At 37.7% G+C, this 22,341-nt stretch overlaps 1 protein-coding gene across 2 annotated transcripts; it reads left to right on the forward strand.

The window, feature by feature from the left end:
- The first annotated feature begins 1,263 nt into the window (after positions 1-1,263).
- LOC117432223 (claudin-16-like) lies at positions 1,264-20,095 on the forward strand. Of its 2 annotated transcripts, none has more exons than XM_034053813.3 (6): positions 1,264-1,424; positions 6,369-6,498; positions 8,963-9,065; positions 14,792-14,956; positions 16,260-16,451; positions 16,743-20,095. In XM_034053813.3, exons 1-6 carry the CDS (start codon positions 1,399-1,401, stop codon positions 16,829-16,831), a joined length of 705 nt encoding a protein of 234 aa, XP_033909704.1. In that variant the 5' UTR covers positions 1,264-1,398; the 3' UTR covers positions 16,832-20,095. The 2 variants fall into 2 exon arrangements, with proteins under 2 accessions (XP_033909704.1, XP_033909705.1); XM_034053814.3 differs by having other exon boundaries at positions 1,265-1,424; positions 6,377-6,498.
- The last annotated feature ends 2,246 nt before the right edge of the window (positions 20,096-22,341 follow it).

Genomic DNA, 22,341 nt, shown 5'->3' on the forward strand with positions numbered 1-22,341 from the left:
AGTCTTGCTTCAGCACACTCCCTGCACTGCTCTAAAGTGCCAGTCTCTAAACAGTATTAGTGTGTCTACAATTCAAATGGAAGATTGAATACTTTTTGAGCAGAAGATATTTTCCTGCAATTTCCAAGTCTGCACTCTTTGAAACAAGGGTTCCTGTGACTGTTCAATATACTGGAATAATACTGGAAAACAGGAAATATCTGCAGCAACTTCATTGGGTGGATGTCTCACTATCTACATAGTTACAGTAACACATGTTTGCGCATGTAAACTGTACATGTAATGCATATCAACTGAATTGAGTAATTATTCTAATTTTGCAGCATGTATATTTTGCGGATTTTTATATAAAGCTAAATTCGTGGATATCTCTTGCCAGCACACATTTCATGCTTTACAGTATATACCGAACCATTGTGTACTAAACTTTCCCAATTTAGTTTCCAGCTCTGTCTGTTATGTGTTGTCTCAAATACATTGGCCTGCTGAACCCAGTGAAAACACAATGAATACAAGACCCAATCCATATAATTACTATTATTTGTTTATTTAGCAGACGCCTTTATCCAAGGCAACTTACAGAGACTAGGGTGTGTGAACTATGCATCAGCTGCAGAGTCACTTACAATTACGTCTCACCCGAAAGACGGAACACAAGGAGGTTAAGTGACTTGCTCAGGGTCACACAATGAGTCAGTGGCTGAAGTGGCATTTGAACCGGGGACCTCCTGTTTACAAGCCTGTTTCTTTAACCACTGGACCACACAGCCTCCTACTACTATGACTAATAATAATAATACAATCTTGTGGGTATTTGGCCTTTAGCTTCTTCAGTTGATATGTTAAAGAGGCAGCAGGGTCTATTATAAATAAATTTGTTTAACATTTCAGTTCTGTGAAAAGGCAAAAACATAAAAACTCCAGCCAGACACAGACATACTTATCCTTCTTAGTTAACTTACCATTCACAATGCCTCTAATATCAGTTTAGGAAAATGACCGCAGTATGGCTTGCTATGACCATAAGAACATTGTGGAGACTGGCTGCTGTTTGGCCCCCGGCCACATGATTTTAAACCCATTAACACTGAGGTTATGACCAAAAAGAATCCCGTAATATCAATTCAAAGCACACCCGACTTGCCTCGCAAAACCTAAAAATAGTCTCGGAAAAGCGCTGCTATTTATTTTTAGCAGTGTAAATGGACACTTCATTTGTGCCTTGCATTATTCAGAGCAGCTCCAGGACTTGTAGGCCTTTCTGGATCAATCTAGTTCAGTCTTGCTGTCAATTTCAATTTTTTCTTGTGAAACACTCGCAGTATCACAGCTCTCTTGCTGTGGGGAGGTCAACATAGTTAGTGTCTCTGCTGGCAAAGCTTCATGTAGTACCTAGCCATGAGTCCTGCTTGCTCAAAGTGGAGGTAATCCTGACTTATTTCCTGCTTTTTCATTGTTGTATATTTTTATGCTTAATACTGTTCTTGGTCTTAAATCTGATATAGCGATATCTGTGTATTTGAGATGGATGTTTGAGACAGCAGGGTGATAACAATGCTTTTATTTAAGATATATATATATATTCATTAGATTTTATTTCTGTAACTACTTGTGATACTAGCTTTTTTTTAAGAATAAATTGTTAAAATTAAAAAAAAAATAATACAAAATATACTAGCGGCCACAATATGACAATAATAAAATATCTTTGTACCTTACGGCAGGGTACAGATGATTAAAACCTGGAACTTTAAGTTTTTCTCAATACTACTTAAAAGTATTATTGCACTTTTAGTATGGTATTATATCTCATGTGTTGCATGTCATTATAAACCATTCTAGCTAATAAACCAAAATAGCCAAATTCATAGTATTTTAAGAATAGTTGCTGTGACACATAAATGTGATGGACTCTTTTTGTACTTCTTTTAGGGAATCTAAAGATAATGTTTGAAAAACAAATGGTTTAATCTATCTGGAGGGAATACACTTTTGAAAGTTATTTCAAATCTGTCAAATAAAATGAATGTATTCAATATACTTCAAAGCTCGTAAAAACACTTTGATACAAAGCTGCCATAAAATACTTTGATATAAATGATGACGCTTTTGAGACCTCTTTTTAAAATGATATCAGATTATTGTGCCGCAAAGCTGCAACTCGTGATTTATTTAAATGTATTTTTTTTGTTTTTTTTTACATATGTCTGCTTTAATGAATTAAAGAAGCTTTGGTGTTCATAAAAACTTCACTAAATCAAAAACAGTTTTATTAATAGTAACTGGTTTGTTTCTGTTTAGTCAATGGATTTAAGTCTTGAATATGAGCCAGTGTTATTAAGACAGCATTTTTACATTTAAAATGTCATATGAAAGGCTAGCCAGATAGACTGCACACATTGCCAGTAACTTAAATAGAGTGAACTAGCGCACTGTAAATGCCTTTGTAATTTGTACATATGAGATTCATATGATATTAACATATGACACATTTACAATAGTTTTAACATTTCCCAGATAGCACAGTAGCATTGGGCAGCATAACAAGGAAGACTGAGCCAACCTTGGCTTTCAGCGTTGGCCCACGTAATTTTGCGCCAGCATTGGACCAACGTTATCGACCAACCGTGGATTGACCACGGGCCAACCATGAATCCAATTATTATCCAATCCTGGCAGATGGTTTTCTATATTTTTAATATACATATTTTTTGTCTTTCGTTATGCTTGGTAATGCTCTCTGTGTTGGGTCTAATTGATTAAGTATACAGTTTTGTTTTTAGTTAGCTGAGACATTATACTGTATATATATTTTTTTCTTTTAACTATTTATTGGGACATTTGAACCAGCACGGTAAAATTACTAAATATGCTAAATGAATAATAATAATAATAATAATAATAATAATAATAATAATAATAATAATAATAATAATAATACCATGTAGTAAGTAGGTAACTGAGACAAATCAATAAAATAATGGACATTAAACAGGAAAATGTACCCAATGAACGACCCTGTAAATGACGTCAGCACGATTCCTTCAATATACCCTGCAGGACCATGCTTTGCTGCTCTGCTTGGGTTGAGTCTTGTTGTTGTACTAGGTTAGAATTCAGTGTTTTCTGTAAGCACATACAACCAAGTGCTCTGTCACACAAGATAGCTGTGTTACAGTGCATTACATTGCAGTGCATAACGTGGCTGTGGCTAATTATACCTTTCCATACAGTAATTATTCATATAATTGTGCAGATAAATTAATGACAAAAGCATTTAATTTTTGAAGAATGAAATCAATTTATTTTAAAAAGACTGCTAAAAAATAAATGTGGTTCTGGAAATGTAACTAAGTTAATAAAACAAACACATGAACAAATACAAAATAATGCAGAAGAAGAAAAAAAAGACAAAACAAAATTCATCTGGAATTAATATATTGAAATGATTGCTTCCATACATTTTCTAGGACTAGCAGGGATTCCAACCTGCAAAACATATAAGAAAAAAACTCAAGAATATATTTGTTCCTCATTGTTACTGCTCATGTTAATAAATGCTGCTATTGGAAAGCTGTTCTGATAAACAATATAGTTTCCTGCTAGCGTTGTACTGGTTCAGATTGATACAGTTTATTGCATCTGCCAGGCAGGGGAAACAACAAAAATAAAATAAGCATGTCCCTTTTCTATTTTTAATTTCAGTCCACTCATAATTAGATCATTTAGTGCTACCTTGACCCTGAAGACAACGTGCCTGCCTATCATGATATCAAGCCTGCAGGTTTCAGAGTGAGCTGTAATGAAAGCATGTAAACCTCTGGAATTATACTGTACTACGCTGCAGGAAGCTTTACCGGACTATGAGTGAAATGAACCACTCGCTAACCATGTCATTAATCTGAAAACTATAGCTAATGATAGTCGTATGTGGCAAATAAATATATTTCTGTGGCTAAAATTAATAAAACTAAAACAACTAGCAGCCACACTATGACAATAATATGCTTTTTAAAATCTCTTATGGCAGGGTACAAATTATTAATATCTGGAACTTGAATGCATTTTATGAAAATTAAACCTTCAGAAATATTATGTGGGGGAAAAAAACCTTATGGAATAAGTCTACTTACCTGAACTGCCTCTTGGTAGTCTGACTGAGAAAGAAAAACTACACAGGGATGGGGATACAGATTATCAAAACCAGGACCTTGAATATATTTGATGAAAATGTGTAAAAATAAAGACTAAAACAACTTACCTCAACTCCCTCTTTGTAGTCTGAGGATGGTGTGAAAGACTTTGAGAGAGTCTTGAGAGAGGCCTCGTGCATATGTTTGAATTTATAAACTGCTTATGAGACTGTTGGGCTAAAGTCGGCCCATGGTTAGTTTGCCAACACACAAAAAAAAACTATTTTAAAATAGCCTCCGTATCTGTTGTGTATTTTTCATGTTAGTATCAGAAGATGTGTGTTATTGTTTTCTTTATATAGATTTAGTGACCCGTTCGATTGTAATATCTGTCTTGTGCATACAGTATGTTCTCCTTGGTTGGGCCACTGCTCCGCAACAAACACAAGACTGGTTGGATGGCAGAATGTTGACTCCCAAAACGTGACAGTTAGCCAACCATACCAATCTTAAAACACTGGTGTGTGCTATCTGGATTTTACCACATGTAAACCCCTTACCATTTGGGGATTTAAATATCTTTAAAAATCATGACCTAATATAAAATATGAAAAAAGTAAATTAAATCTATACAATACAATTCAATGTACTTTTATATAGCACTCTTGATGCGAAGCATCCCAGGGCGCTTTACAATAAAAACAATAAAACTAACAAGGAACGGCCCAGCAATCCAGCTCAAAAATAAGCTAACGCAACAGATATGTTTTTAAAATTGATTTAGACATTTCAATTGTGCTAGCATGCCTGATATAATTTGGAATAGAGTTCCAAAGGCAGGGAGCAGAACTACTAAAGGCCACCTTGCCCCTCCTGATTTCAGCTGACTTTTAGGAGCTACCAGGAGGCCAGCATTTACTGATATCAGGGTACGACTAGGGGCATAAGGTACCAACAGTTACTGCAAATATGAAGGCCTGAAGGCATGAAGTTATGAAAGGCCTTATAAGTAGTAAGGAAAATTTTAAAATCAATCATGAACTTAACAGGGAGTAATGTGTTGTGAACGGAGAGTGTGAGGCAGCACTCTGGCTGCAGCATTTTGAACCAGTTGGAAGGGACCAGGGCTTAAATTCTCATGGAATATTTCCCGGAGCCCAACCGCCACGAATCTCCCCATTCAGTCAAGTACTTCAATTCATTATATTGTTTCAAACTAGTTAAGCTCGTACATTCTCAGGCAACCAAACCGATATATTGTTTCAGGTCTGCCGATAGTACTGACTTATTTCAATCACGGAAACAAAGCAAAGACATTGTGTCTAGTTTACACAGCGGTTAACTCATTTACAGTTGTGCATGATATACGCACAAACACAGCACAAGCAACACTCAAGGAAAGAAATGTTATGCTGCTCTCCATATACTGTACGGAAATATTTTCAAATAATTGGTCGTGAAAATAAATGTTAATAATTATTTCCAGTAAAGTTGTATTTTGTATTGTTTTCACTACAGAACAGCCTGAGGCTGAAGTCAAGGTGTTGAAATATTTAGCAGAGCTCAGCTCTGGACAGCTGTGGCTGAATTTAAGCCCTGTAGCTGACGCAGTTTAGAATCAGGAAGGCCAGCAAACAGAGCATTACAATAATCTAGATGAGAATTAACAAAGGAATGAACCAACATCTCAGTATCTTTATCAGATAGAATGGATCTCAATTTGGCAATGTTCCTCAAGTGATAAAATGAGGCCTTTATAACTGAGTTCTAGATCCACAGTGATTCCCAAATATTTCACAGTATGAGATGGTCAATAGAGTCCCGTCAAATGATAATTCAGAAAATGTACAGCCATCTATGATTGGATTTCACTCAGGCACTGAGACAGCAAGATGAAGTGTCCATTTTGGATTATGTTATTGTAATTTAGTTTAACAAGAACAGATCAGCACTGCTTTACCTTTCCGTTGGTGGTCAAAGATGAATTCTAACCAGACGTATGTTACTGTGTTTTGAAAATTACATAAATCTAATTATATCGAAATAATATGTAAATAAATATAGCAAACATTTTAATTAAATGCAATTGTATGGACAATAAGTGTTGTAAATTCAAATGCAATTACACATTCATTACAATGTTACTATGCAATGCATGCAGATACAACATTCTCCTCAGGGAATGTGATTTTGAAGTTGTTGGAATGATTTGTAAGAAGTGTTTTATTTTTGGAGTCCTCCAGAGTTGAGAATGATCGTGGTTCTTCAGTTCATGGCGTTTTGCCTGTCTCTGGTCTCCACGCTGTTCCTCATCGTGGCCACATGGACAGACTGCTGGATGGTCAATGCAGATGACAGTTTGGAGGTGAGAGGATGAAGCACACAAAACCAGCCATTGACTAGAACTTTATGTAGTAAAACAAGGGGTGGATTACTATGGTGTGCAGCAGTGGGGGGTCATAGCATTTACTAAGCAAGAGAAAGAGACTCAGTGATACTCATATAATATGATAAAAGCTGCTGCGTCACTCATTAATTACTGAAAATTGTTTACACTGTTTACAGTTACAGAGTGTGCAAATTTAATTGTTTCTGTTCCCTTACCTTTGTATGATTTGTGCAGTTGTCATTGTGACTGGTTCTTATTGCAATGACACAGTTACTGTCTGTGTGTTTTGACCTTGTCTTCAGGAGCTATTCTTCAGTTCTGGTTGCCTGCCATAGACATGTGCTATGCGTAGGTTAATTGTCCAGAGTGTCTTTATGTTAGTAAGCGGCAGCTCTGTCAAAGGCACAGCAACGTGAGGACAACAAAACAGAAGGAAACATCATCATAAAGTGCCAGACCACTAGATGGCGCTGGCTCTTGTTTCTATATTATTTATTTCTTAGCAGACACCCTTATCCAGAGCGACTTACAATTGTTACAAGATATCACATTATTTTTACATACAATTACCAATTTATACAGTTGGGTTTTTACTGGAGCAATCTAGGTAAAGTACCTTGCTTAAGGGTACAACAGCAGTGTCCCCCATCTGGGACTGAACCCACGACCCTCTGGTCAAGAGTCCAGTGCCCTAACCACTACTCCACACTGCTGCCCTACACAAATCTCTGGCAGGCAACTAAAACTGAGCAGCTGACACAAATCTGGCAGGCAACTCAAAGTGAGCAGGAACGCCTGCACTCCGGTGAAAATACAATGTACAAACCACAGCATTTTAGAACTGAACAGGAACGCCAGCACTCCGGTGAAAATACAATGTACAAACCTCAGCATTTTAGAACTGAGCAGGAACGCCAGCACTCCGGTGAAAATACAGTGTACAAATCACAGCATTTGAGAAAAGGCCATAAGAAACATCCAGCAGGAGTGCAAGCATGGCAAGGGGAAAGTAAAAGATAGAAGAACAAGACATTTGAAGGCAGTTGCTCTTTAAAAATCACTTTCCAATGCAAAGAATGGTTAATAGTGCACATTTCTTTGTAAATGACGGCATAAGAAACTGGGCTGTAATTCGAGGTGCTGTCTCTCAATGCAAAGCTACATAGCATGTCATTGATAATGGACAGCATACTATAAATGATATATCTTAATTTCAGACAGGATCAGCACACAGAGATTCACGTCTCAGTTACTATAAATGATATATCTTAATTTCAGACAGGATCAGCACACAGAGATTCACGTCTCAGTTACAGAAGCCTTGTGTTCGGCAAGCAGCTGCTGAGCAATACAAGTTACAAAGGAACAATGACTGATACAAAATGCTTTATTATGCTTTGGAATTTGGAGCTCATTTCCTCCACCTAAATACTGTATTCATCTCAACAAAACAGTACACAGCACACCATAGAGTCACCAGCTCAAACGATCTTCACGTGTCGTCATTTCAAATCATTGTTCAAGGGTGAAACCTGGCACAAATGTTTATCATACAGATGTAAGAAAAGAAAAATGACCAGAAATGCTGCACTTTATCCAAGCTGTCAGGGACTGTCAGATAGACACTGGAAATACATGCATGTATTCTGTCTTCTGTAGACAATGTCTACCAGTAGCATTTTCAAAAACTTTATATTTCTCTGCAAATGTAATTTCTTGAAAAGGGGGATTGACTCATATTGAAGTGAATATTTGCACTTCATTTGAAATAATGTTAATTATCTACTATACAATCTTGCTGACAGGGAGGCACCCATATATTTATTTGACACACATTTTTACCACTATCTTGATAACTCATCCAATTATCATAAAACGTAATTTGGAAATGCAGAATTCTAAGGTAAAGCTGAGGTCCAGTAGACACAGCTGCCAGCCAGTGCCTTCTTGAGTGTTTCTTATAGTTCTGCCTTACTATTATAATTGAGGCTGTTGATTGTACTTATCTGATAATGGACGTGCACCACTGGTAAATTTATGTCAAGATGAATATGCTGCCCTCATGCCCTCATACTTTTTATTTTAAATTAGTAATAGTTCCTTTTGTGTTATTACTTATTTGAAGTGTTCTTCAGACTCAGGCTTTCTTTAGGGACTGGGCTCAGCAGAGGCTATGGCTTGGATTAGTTTCCAGCTAACATTTGTAAAGAGTTGCACTGGCTACATTAATGTGTCTCTGCCTGCTCTCTTGCAGTCTTTCTTATTCTCTTACTGTTATTTCTTGTTTGTCCCTCTCATTGCCCTTTTTTTGGTATGAAGGATTTTAATTCTATGAAGTTTTTTTTACGCACACATCTAATTATCCTTTACTTAATGAAGTCATTTCTGAGGCTGCCAGTCTTATGAAATTGAAGTTTTCATTCTCTAATTTGGCTTCCAGGTCAGTCAGAAGTGCAGAGGGCTGTGGTGGGAGTGCGTCACCAACACTCAGGATGGCATCCGGACTTGTGACCAGTATGACACGATATTAGCAGAACATCCTTGTGAGTCTTGCTTTCACTTCCTAATCCAGATCAGCTTGTTCTTCTCTATCCCTGCATCATTACATACGTGTGGGTAGCTTACATTCTGCACCTTTCATGAACAGTATATTTACAAGCACCAATCTGTTTATTTGAAAACTTTGTATTGTATATTAAATTGGCTTTGTATTGCTATCCAAGTATAATTAGAGTAGAATAAGTTTACATTTAAAATATTCTGTGTGTTTTTTATTGCATATACAGTATAATTTCACTGGACAAAAAACCTATTTTAATGTAGCAAAATGTGTTCAAATAATTAAATTGTATACAGAAATATTATTTTCTGTTGAAAGAACTTTAAGAATTTACAAACGAGAGGAAGCCATTTTGCCCATTAATGCTTGTCCAGTTCCTAGCAGCTGATTAATCTCCAAACCTTGTCAAGTTGTGTCTTGAATGATCTCAATGATTCAGCATTAACAAGATGACTAGGTATCCCATTCCATCCCCTCGCCACTCTCTCTGTGAAGAAGCGTCTCCTGCTGCCTGTCCTGGGTCTGTCTCCACTTCATTTCCAACTGTGTCTCCTCTGGTCTGGTTTCAGTGTTGCACTTAAAGTATTAACTACGTTTAACTTTTAAGTCCTATCTAATTCAATCAAGTCCCGCCTACTGTAAGTCTTCTTTGTTCTAGGCTAAATAAATTCAGTTCCCTTATCTTATCTTCAGAGCTGCTTTTTGTTGGACTCTCTCCACGGCCGCAATGTCCTTTTGGTAATGTGGGGAGCAGAATTGAACACAGGATTCTGGGTACAGTGTCAGCATTGCATTACACAACCTCATCATAAACTCCTTTAAATTGCACTCTACACTCTGACTTATACACAGTATATTAGGATTGTTTTATGCTTTAGTCTGTTTGTATCATACGCCAAGCAAAGGTAGTTTCAGTTACAGACACAGAAGTGTGCTTCAGTAGTCCCTCGCTAATACAGACACTATTAGGCTGTGCATTCAGTTATGCCGGACACAATGTATGTCTCCAAGTAGTCATTAATTATCAATTGAGTGTGACGCTAGGTCACTTTGCATGATCCAAAGAGACACACTGAAAGAAACGTCTGTTATACTGACACTAAAGAACTGATACAAGCAGCCTCTAATGAATCACTAAAATTAAGAACAGGATTAAAAAGGTCAAATAAACTCATGTCAAACGGTTGGAAAAGGGAGAGAAGCTTTCAGAAATACTGATGGACTCCTGTGGTTCGAAACGCAATTTGTGAACTACAATAATTAAAATTCTGAATCTGAAGTTTTTAATTGCATTTTGCAAAGAAAGTCTGACTTATATCAACAGAAAACAAAAATAGCAGGTAGGCTATGTGTTTTACTTGCAGCCACCTGTACACTGTAAAATGTTCTATGTAAATTAAAAAAAAAAAAGAAAAAATTCTATAAAACGTGTGCAGTATATCAAGGTAGTGTATAGTATTATAATGTGTTAATACGGCACTGTAATCTAATTTGTGTTAACTGTATACTAAGTAGGCTACTGTAAAAAAAGAAAATGCGCTTTTGTTTCCATTTAAAATAATCTTTTACTATTTTTGCATTGTAGGCCTCATGTTTAAAATGTAGCAGCATGATTTATTTTGAGTTACCGGAAGCCTATAGGTTAAAGTAAAAAAAAAAAAAAAGTGCTGTATACTGTATAGGCCTAATCTACAGATTTATATTGTGCCCAATGTACTGTGTACAGAGAACACAATGGCAGCGTTTACAAGTCAAGACCATTTTCCTCACAACCTGTTTGCCATACTTTTCAGGAAATGCATTGCTATGCCAATGCAGATTGCTCAATTCATAGTCATTTAGGAGAGGGGATATTTAAATTTCCGTGTCTGCTTACTAAGTAGGAAAAGAACGACTCTGAATAATGTGAGGAGAGATTCATGTGTTGCCATGAAGATAAAAACATTTAACGAGAAATGAATTCACATGTTGTCACGCACATTCTGAATTACACTGCGCATTAGCTACTTGTTTGTCTGGTTACCTTTCCAACACACACACACACTACAAGCTAGCCACAGCACTTCAGCAGAAACATTTCAATCAGAAAACTGCAAAGCTGCAGGCTGCAGCAGCTCAACCTGGATTCTGTGCTGCGAGTGACACACACATAGGATAAATCATATGTTACTTTCGTTTTAGATTAAACTACTTTTGATTAAACTACTTTTGTTTTTACAGTTTTCTATGTGCATATACCTGTTTACCCACTAGTTTCTTTTGAAAGGTTTTTTTGTTTTTTATTATAGTTTTTCATTTTTTTGAAGTAGTGCTTTATATGTGGTAAGTTAGAAAATAAACCCTTTTATGTTTAATTGTTCATTTAAATACGACGTTTCGGCTGTGCAGATGTTTGATATGATGTGCTTGAATAAAACTTTTGAGTTGTATCCGATTTGTCTTTCATTTTAATATTGATGATGTTTAAAATGTACTGGCATACCGTCGGCGGGTGTAGGTATGAGTATAACCGCGGCAGTTCTAGTGTTGAAGTAGTCCATAAATGTGGTGAGTGTGTGTGTGTGTGTGTGTGTGTGTGTGTGTGTGTTTTGGGGGGTATCTATGTTTTGTATGGCCTTTCTGCTGGAGATTATGTGAGATTAATTTAGAAGAACGGGATCTTGACTGCTGAAACCTTGTGAGCCACAAGCACAATTCCTGCTCTGGTTTACATGGGTTTTTACAGCTATTTGACCCTGCCCTTAAAGTCGCGCTGCCAAAAGGACGTTCTTTTGCTGTTTTACGATGTATTCGCGTGGCAGGTCACACCATCATGACTGTGGAATTGATTTTCAAGTGCATGTAAACCAAGCCAATGTTATTTCAGCACAATGCTTTATGCATTTGAAATAAATTGAGCACTATAAATGTGTGCGCGCGACACCTCTTTATTTCGGAGAACCTGTCTGTCTCCAGCCATATCCGGTTTAGCGAGGAACTACTGTATCCTGTTTTTGGCATTTCAGAAAAAAATATTTTGGAAGTTAGAATTGTAAAAAACATCTTTAATAATAACTCTGATGTGATTCATGATTAATTGGCGTATAAAACAATGTAGGTGTCACTGAACTTATTTTCAGAAATTAAAAATAGGATTTGCTCTTTGTAAAAAAGAAAAAAATGTAGGTGAATGAAGTGGAAATGTAGTGACAAATGCAGGTCTCTGCTGTTCAATAATTACACAGGCTGAAGTGCCCTTTCTGCATCAGCAGCGTGGCACAGTGTGACAGATACTAATTAAAGTGCTGGTGAAAGGGAATTCTCCCAAAGAGAAAGAAGGTAATACTGTAGTAGGAAAGAAATGTTAGGGAGGCTTTTACATTGATAAGTGATATTAAAGTGGAACTCCGGCCAAGTCCAGTCTACGTGATTGTGAAGTGATTGTGAGATGCTTGTGAAGTGATTGTGAAGTGATTGTGAGGTGATTGTGAAGTGATTGTGAGGTGATTGTAAGATGCTTGTGAAGTGATTGTGAAGTGATTGTGAGCCGCTTGTGAGGTGATTGTGAAGTGATTGTGAGGTGCTTGTGAAGTGATTGTGAAGTGCTTGTGAAGTGCTTGTGAAGTGATTGTGAGGTGCTTGTGAAGTGATTGTGAAGTGATTGTGAAGCGATTGTGAGGTGCTTCTGAGATGATTGTGAAGTGCTTGTGAAGTGATTGTGAAGTGCTTGTTAAGTGATTGTGAGGTGATTGTGAAGTGATTGTGAAGTGCTTGTGAAGCGTGTGTTTCAGACTGACGAAAGTGCAGTTGGGGGTGCAGCCCATTAACATTTAAATGAACATTTTAGAACATAAGTTCCAAGCAGTTTTAAAACCTAGTGCATAACCAGGAAGTGTTACAATAAAGTACTTCACAAATACCAGACATTATCAAATACATGATTAAATAACATTTAGCTAGTCGACTCATAAGTTTTTACCTCAGCTATTGGACTCGGATTAGTAGTCATTCTACCCCTAGTTGGGCATCCTCTAAATAAATAAAGCAGCAGGATTTTGCCGGCTTGGCTTACAGAGGGCATGGCAAAGCTTTCCAAGGAGAAAATAAATAAAAACATTTGAGAAAACCCCTTTGAGAATCTAGACAAGCAGGACCAATAAGGCTTCTTTTTGATAAAGTAGAGTGAACATGACTGGGAGAAACTGCATGCATTTAAGTACAAAGTGATTGGAAAGCACACCCTTAAACAGCAATCTGATGTTCATCCCAATCAAGCACACTGGTACTGTAAACAGCTGTCATTTAGGGTCAAATCAGGCAGGTGATATATGATAGTACCTCCATTTCAATGGCCGTTACACAAGAGTACGTTTCAGAAGGTTAAATGGAAATCTGCATTTGTGAGGAGTGTGTTCATTAGCTCCATCTGCTGGGAGGTTTTCTGTATTTCAGGTGTTTGAAAGGATGGATTCTGTACTGAATATCCAGACCTGACTCAGTTGTTCTCTTGATTTAAATCACTATGCAGTCTGTGAGGTGGATTTCAATACAAACACATGCTCTGTCTGTCTCCTCAGGCCATGCTGGCAAAGATGCATCAATGTTTTTAGTTAATCACATTTTCATCTTACTTTGCCAGGATTTTGGAGAATTCAGTTTTAAATTGGTACCACCCTATTATCTGAGATTTATTGTAATGACCGTAATACCCCTGCTCTAAAAACACACCTGAGGACCTAATTTTCCTGTTCTTGTATTGTTTGTGGTAATCGTAATACAGGCTCCCCCTTTATAACGCTGTAGTCGGAAGCCATAGTTAAAAAACTGTGCTATTTGTGTTCCGCCTTATAATGAGAATACTAGTGTTAGTGTAATGGCATTATGGGGCAAATGGGATCCATGACCATACCGCCTTATAACCTGTTCCACAGTATAAAGGGGGAGCACCGTACATGGCGCAATGAATTAGCCCTGAGGGATAAAAAGGCTCACTGACCTTCAGTACTGTTGAACCATTGTGGTGTTGCTGGGGTGAAGGAACATGAATGGGGAAAAATGGGGTCAATAATTAAAAGTAAAGCAAATATTTAGTTGAATGAAACAGAAATCTGGAGTGCTTGGGGTCCTGGGTTGAGCTTTCTAATTTCTCTTCTCGGTGTTGGGAGTGCTTTAGTTTCTCATTTCTGTTCTCAGTGTTGGTTGTGCTGGGGTTTCTCATTTCTCTTCTCATTTCTGTTCTCAGTGTTGGCGGTGCTGGGGTTTCTCATTTCTCTTCTCATTTCTCTTCTCAGTGTTGGCAGTGCTGGGGTTTCTCATTTCTCTTCTCAGTGTTGGCAGTGCTGGGGTTTCTCATTTCTCTTCTCAGTGTTGGCAGTGCTGGGGTTTCTTATTTCTCTTCTCATTTCTCTTCTCAGTGTTGGCAGTGCTGGGGTTTCTCATTTCTCTTCTCAGTGTTGGCAGTGCTGGGGTTTCTCATTTCTCTTCTCAGTGTTGGCAGTGCTGGGGTTTCTCATTTCTCTTCTCAGTGTTGGCAGTGCTGGGGTTTCTCATTTCTGTTCTCAGTGTTGGCAGTGCTGGGATTTCTCATTTCTCTTCTCAGTGTTGGCAGTGCTGGGGTTTCTCTTTTCTCTTCTCAGTGTTGGCGGTGCTGGGGTTTCTCATTTCTCTTCTCATTTCTCTTCTCAGTGTTGGCGGTGCTGGGGTTTCTCATTTCTCTTCTCATTTCTACAGTGAAGATTGTGCTGACCCGTGCGCTGATGATCACAGCAGACATCCTGGCCAGCTTCGCACTCATCATCTTGATGCTGGGTCTGGACTGTGTGCGCTTCCTGAAGGAAGAGCCCCACATTAAACTGAGGATGTGCTACATGGCGGGCTTCATTTTCGGGGTAGGAGGTATGGTGGCTTAGGAATTCTGTGCTTGGAGTTATGGATTACAGATCTATTTAAAAAAATAGTAAATTAAAAGGAAATAATGTATGTCATCTAAATGTTCCTAATATAATATGTAATGTACCTGTTTAATATTGTTGTGTGTATGCTGTATGATTCTTTATTGTTTGAACTATTCCAGCAGGTATATTAGTGTTGCACTGTGCACTGAAGCCCATTTGAGAAGTCTGCGCAACAGTAATATGCTAACTCACCTCACTTCCACAGTAGAGAATCATACACACATAACAGAACATTAAACAGGCAAGAATTACATATTAGGAAAAATATAGATGAAATAAAGTAGCTCTTTAAAATTTCTAAGTAACATGCTTTGACCCAGAGGACACAAAGGTAAAGCAGACTTCCTGGATAGGAAGGCAAGCAAACTGAGAACTTTCTTTAATGTAGTGTAGTAGCAGATGAAAATATGATTTGCTATAGCATATGTAGCTAATGAGTGAAAAACAGATTAGATATGTGGAACTATATTGTTAGCTACAATTACAATACTGTTTACATTGTAACCACAGTGTAACAACTTCACATGTAATTCCAGTGGAAACACAAGAAGTGTTTCCAACTAAAATGTGTATTTTGTTACACACTATGAAAATGGAAGCATAATATGATAGATGATAACATTGTAAATCACGTATGAGAAATCAACCGGCTGCTGTTCTGGTTAAAATTCCAGTACAACTTGTGTGAACTGAGAACTCATCGTTGTAAAGTTTAAAAACAACCACATGTTTAAATATCAGTGTTGCTGTATGTTGATTCTACTTGCTTCTGGAGTACCTGAGATGGTAACACTTTACATGAAGTGCCTCTAGTTACTGTGTATTTACATAGTAGTTTCTAAGTAAATCACTATGTGCACTTAAACATAATTACAATGTTATTATGCATAGTTATAATGTACTTTTTCAATGCCATTTTCCAGTGCTTTACCCATGGTTATACTGTGCATTTACCACAGTTTACCATGATTTGCCATGCTTTACTACACTTTGCCATGCATTTACTATGGGGACCCTTTATACAAGTGTTTTAGGATCATTAAACAGACCCCCACATTTAATTTCTATAATGAATACATTGTGTTAATTACATACTGTGTGTGCAGTATAATCACATTGAGAGTAATGGATTTGAATTAGCTGTCTGTCTCGTGCTCTGTTTCAGGTATCCATGGGTGCGTGCAGTATAATCACATTGAGAGTAATGGATTTGAATGAGCTGTCTGTCTCATGCTCTGTTTCAGGGATCCCTGGGATGATTGGCTCGGTGTGGTATGCTGTGGATGTGTATGTGGAGAGAGCCACTCTTGTTTTAAAGAACGTCTTCTTAGGGATCCACTATGAATTTGGCTGGTCCTGCTGGCTTGCGATGGCTGGATCAACTGGCTGTTTTCTAGCTTCTATTGTACTAACCTGCTGCCTTTATATTTTTAGAGGTAAGTGTATCACATAATGAGAAGAGTTGATTCTTAATACAAGGTTAGGTTTCACACTGTCAGATTTTTATTGATTGGTACTTACATTTTGTAAACAAGGGAAACATAGGGAACACTTTGTTTTGTATTGAATGATTAGCACGATTTATTCTAACAACCTAAAACATCTTCAAGGAAGTTACATTTTAAGCTACTTGTATTTTAACAAGTGTTGAGAAAAGTTGCTTATATAATACAAGCTAATTTATGCATCTTCTTTTTTTTTATACACTCTTGTATTTTGTTTTCCAGATGCCAGATCTTCACGATATAACAGGTCCATATATCATTACGGAAGGACAGCAGCTGGAAAGATATATGCAATGGATTCACGAGTGTAGTTAAAGAATTATTAACTGTAAATAAGACAGCATCAGGGAGGTGATGGAGGGGCTTTAATAAGGAGACTCCTGAATGTTGGCTGCCTAAGAGACCCTTCCATCAGATGAGCAGGCTTGTGATCATCATCAAAATCAAGGGGGACACACACACAGGCTGTAACGTGGGTACACTTCCCAATCGAAATCAAGGAACACACACAGGCTGTAACATGGGTACACTTCCCCAATCGAAATCCAGGGACACACACACAGGTTGTAACGTGGGTACACTTCCCAATCGAAATCCAGGGACACACACACACTGTAACGTGGGTACACTTCCCAATCGAAATCCAGAGACACACACACCCTGTAACGTGGTTACACTTCCCCAATCGAAATCAAGGAACACACACACCCTGTAATGTGGGTACACTTCCCCAGTCGAAATCAAGGAACACGCACACACCCTGTAACGTGGGTACATTTCCCCAATCGAAATCCAGGGACACACACACCCTGTAACGTGGGTACACTTCCCCAATCGAAATCAAGGGACACACACACACCCTGTAATGTGGGTACACTTCCCCAATCGAAATCAAGGAACACGCACACACCCTGTAACGTGGGTACATTTCCCCAATCGAAATCCAGGGACACACACAGGTTGTAACGTGGGTACACTTCCCCAATCGAAATCCAGGGACACACACACCCTGTAACGTTGTACAATTCTGAAGCAGGTTCAAGGAGAGGAATACAACGTTAACTGTATAAAACTACTGAGAAATATAATGTAGGGGGTTCCGAAAGGCTAGTCTGGAAAATGAAAATTATTTTTTGTACCCATCGCAGCTTGTTCATGTTGGGCTACATCCTTCCATTGCCTCTCTGTTGCTTATTCCTGTTGAAGTCACACTGCTAATTATCAGAGCACGTTTAGGTTGTTTGTGTTACTTTGTACACAGTGTGTCATGGAAATAGCTTTGAAAGATAGCTTTGCAATGGTTAGATATATTATTAATGAGGATGTATTATTTAAACTGGTTTCATGTGTAAAAAGCTAAGCATCTTCATAATGAGGTTCATATGTATTTCCAAGAGAATAGTAAAGAGAATATTTAAATGTTATCCTCTTTAATAATAGTTATGATAATACTGTGCCAGGATATTCACTAAGAGCGCGTGCAAATGCAGGGCCTTTTATTGTATTTTTTATTTTATTTTATTTTAATTCTCAAACCAAAACTTTGTCCAAAATAACTGTGGAAACCAAAGGCATTGAAATAATCCAGAATTGTGCTTAATTTTCTCTACTAGGACTGAACATCATTGCTCAGAATACTAGTTCAGAACACTAGTTTGTTTGTTTTTTTGCACCAAAGCCATAAAATATCTTAAAAGGGATTATAGATGACAAAATAATTCCACAAATATGACCTTTTTTATTTTAAAACCTGATGTCTGGTACTACGCTAGATTAAAGAAAGCTCTGTTTCCAAACCATGCTTTCAGAAAGTGTTGCACTTCCTTGGTCCTTCAACAGCTTTATTCTTGTCATTAACCAGCCAGCTGCTTCCCCTATTGACTGACATGCTTTCAGCCACTAACATGTTTTGATCCTGAAGACACTGCTGAGGTGAAATGACTTGTGCAACAGATTTCCTGAGACCAAGTCATGGAAACAGAACTTAATTTAGTACTAGATATCATGTTTCAAAATTAAAATCCATGTTTGCTGTAAGGGGTTTCTTTCAAAACAGCACATTTGGGACCTATTTAGCTAATGGAGGTGCACAATAAGTACACTTTATGGAATTATTTTGTTAGCTACAAGCACTTTAAAAGTTCTTATGCTGAGAAATTATTTAAAACAGGCTTGGAGAACAGTGGAAAATATTTAGTTTTGCGTATGCAAGTTGTTGTCAAATCCGCAAATAACAAATAACGCCTAGTAAATTGCCTTCCATCTCAATAGTGTAATCACAAAAGGTATCAAATAGATTACACTGTTTTAACTTCAGGTGATACTGAGGACAGATCCACAAAGAGGAACACATTACATTTCCATCTACCTTGTTACACAAAGGTAGAAAAACAGGGATTGTTTTGGTATCTGTTTGCATGTTTTTTCAGACAAACAGACTGAATAGGCATGGTCAACCTTACAGCTGTTCATTTTGAAATCCTTTTTAGAATTTTGATACAGCTGGCCATATTTTACTCCAGTCTTTAATCAACTCCTGTTTTGTGAAAAGAGAAAAACACCCACTGACTACAAAACTAGTATCAGACTTCTAAGGCATGGAACTGGAGGTCTCTCAAGCACTCTCAAGTTGTTTGTTTCTCAGTGTTGTACATTACTGTTGCAAATGCTTGAAAATATGGCCCAGTACCTCTTGACTGATTCAAACTAGGTTCCCCAATTTCAAAACCAGGAATGTACCTGACCAAAGTCTCAAAGAAGTTAATATTACCTCTGTAATGGTCACTGGGTCACTTCCTCTATCAGTGCAGTTTAGAAAGACTCATGTCTGCAAACCCAAACTCAAATGCACCATGAAACCAGTCTGTACAACTCAACTTCCAGTATCAAACTGGGGCTGCAGCCAGTTCCATCTGCAGTCAACAGTTCTATCTGCAACCAAGGACAACAATTAACAACTGTATGTGTGTGTGTGTATGCTGTTTTTGTAAAATATCAGTTTATTTTGTCACCTACCTCCAATATTTCTGTTAAAATACATTACAGTCCTTTGGAGTGAGTTGGAGAGACTGGTTCTGCTAGTCCACAATCTCAACTGGGGTCCTAGTTTAAAGGGGTTTGATTTCAGTCTGCTGTCAGTGGAAACAAACTGGATTGATTTCAAAGCACCTCTTTCCCAGTCGCAGATGGAAACCTGTTGTAATTCAATGAATCATTGTGTTGCTGATTTCAGATTCATTTTCAATGGTAGCAGATGGAAGCGTACTGAAGCATTAGATTTAAAAGCCTTTACAGTCTCTACCCTAACAATATGTAACTTTTTAATACTTGAAATATGTTATTTGTACTCCTTTCTTAAATACTGAATGACTATAGCATGTTGTTTATGTTAAGTGTAATATAACTAAACTGTCTATGCTTTGTTGTTGAATGTTTTTTTCCTAAATTAAATAATTTTAAATGTCTCTGGTAATTACCATGTTTAAGATGTGTCTGATGGTTTTAAAAGAAATGTTGCTTGATAAACATGAATGGCAGCATTTGTAAACATCCAGACTTCCTGTATACGTTTTGTATCTGCCCCCTTGTTTAGAGTTTTTTTGTCCTAAAAGTATTAAGGGCCTTGCTGTTATTTTAACAGCTTTTTATTCTGTGTTTCTTTTGCCACCTGGTGGTAGGAATATGAAGTGCTGCTTTGCGGTACCGTCACTACAGGCGTGAAATAACCACCTCGACAGAAAAAACAAGTGAGCATGGCTGTGTTTACAACATTGCTTTCATAGAGTTGAGAATGGCTGAGGGAGGAGGGGCAGCCATAAAACAAAACACATATAAATACAGTAGCGCCTACCGCTAGTTAAAAAATAAACTTCAATGGAATTCGTGGTATTGACACAGCTTTAAAATTTACTGACAGGGTGGGTCTGGCTGGCCTTTTTTTAATGAAAAGGGTAAAGCTTTGCATTAAAAGCATGTATGTGTTTATTTAGCAGACGCCTTTATCCAAGGCAACTTACAGAGACTAGGGTGTGTGAATTATGCAGCAGCTGCATCTCACCCGAAAGGCAGAGACCAAGGAGGTTAAGTGATTTGCTCAGGATCACACAGTGAGTCAGTGAGTGAGCCAGGATTTGAACTGGGGACCTTCTGGTTACGAACCCTTTTCTTTAACCACTGGACCAACATGTAGAATGTCCATACAAGATCCTACTTGTTGCATCCTAATGTGGGAGTACACAATGAGAATCAGCTGTCAACACAAGTTCATATTTAATAACCAACTGTGTTAAAGCTAAAACAGGATAGATTATTAATAAAAACAACTAGTATGTCAGTGAAAAAATAGACTGGGGCTCATTCTTTTGTTTTCATTAAAAAGAAATCTAAAACACAATGTTGTTAAGCCAGTAAATTAAATTAGGAGCTGCAGTTGTTTCATGCTAGTTCAATAATATTAGCAGTTTGATTGAACACAGACAATGCTGGTGGTCAATGCTCTGTGAATATGGCCAGCTGAGTTCAGATTGCAGTATTAAACAGCGAGGTTCTGAACCAGTACCTGCTCTGTTTCTGTAGCTGATATTCTCGTGGTACATCACAGAATAATTGAGCAGCAGGCTTTCAGAAAACCTCTGTTACGTTAGACAAAGCCTCAGGGCACAGTTAAAGTAAAGACAATCGTGATAAATCAAGTCACAGATAAGTCTTGCTGTGTCCAGGGAGTGGCGATGTTGGCATGTGGTTATTGTGTCCTGTCAGTAGCAGCGTGGCTCTGTGAATCTTCCCCTTGTTCATCCTCTTGCGTGTTGAACAGGTTACTGACAGAAGCATTATCCCCACTGCACAAACACAGACCACACCCGCTACGGCAAACCAGTAAGAGTAGCCCAGCTCATACGTGACCCCGGGGATTGCATATGTGGCCTGAAAAAGAAGCAATGGAGGTAAAGGTTGCCTGGGTGGATTGCATTTCCCTCTTTTAAAATAATACAGCTTGAATCTGCTGTATGTGCTTACACTGTGCCTGCATGCTACTCTACCTTCATCACATCCCCGTCAAGTAAAGATAGAGACATGAGGAAATGAAGCGTTCAAAAAGAAATACAACAAATAAATAAATAAGAAGAAGAAATACAGCTGCCTCAAAATGTTTAAACTTTTCTGACATTATTTCACTCCATTTTGATTGTATTCAATAACGTTATTAAGTGGGCCAATCCATATATCCTGGGGCCAAACTCCAGCAGTATTAAGATTGTTAAAATAGCCCCTAATGGGTCCAGTTTACTCAGCTTTTGCTCAGATTACCAGTAAAAAAAGTGTCAGCATAACTTGGATGCAAACTGTAAGGCCCTTTAAATGAACATCCAATGATTCAAATGTTTTTAGCTTTTGAAGTGTAGAAAAAGCTAGTGTACGGAGCTCCCGAATACCTAAACTGATACATTTGTGTTGAAATATATTTATATTTAAAATGAAACCATGTGTTTCCAGTACATCTGCAAACACATCTGTATAGTTGTACTTGAAATGTTTGTAATGAACTGTAACCATATTGATTAATTAGGAATCAGGAAGCACATGATTCAGATGCAGGGTGGGACTGATGAGCTGTTAGACCCAGACATTTTACAGACAAGCAGTCTGTACCGAGTTCCCAATTTATAGCCATACATTACATTCCACTTGTAGCTGTATACGTACCTCTCGCCTGTATTTGATGAAGGTGCCTATTGCATACCACAGCACCCCGACTGCACCAGAAATACCTATATATTTAGGACATAAATGACATTAGAATGGTTACAGCTAACAAAATACT

This window comes from Acipenser ruthenus, chromosome 27 (assembly GCF_902713425.1).
Source record: "Acipenser ruthenus chromosome 27, fAciRut3.2 maternal haplotype, whole genome shotgun sequence".
In the NCBI taxonomy this organism is placed as follows: domain Eukaryota; kingdom Metazoa; phylum Chordata; class Actinopteri; order Acipenseriformes; family Acipenseridae; genus Acipenser; species Acipenser ruthenus.

Excerpts from the sequence above, each read along its gene's own strand:
- LOC117432223 (XM_034053813.3), top strand. The coding sequence starts at position 1,399 with ATGAGTCCTGCTTGCTCAAAGTGGAG. Across the intron at positions 1,425-6,368 it reads CCTGCTTGCTCAAAGTGGAG|TCCTCCAGAGTTGAGAATGA; the intron begins GTAATCCTGACT and ends TTATTTTTGGAG. Across the intron at positions 16,452-16,742 it reads CTGCCTTTATATTTTTAGAG|ATGCCAGATCTTCACGATAT; the intron begins GTAAGTGTATCA and ends TTTGTTTTCCAG.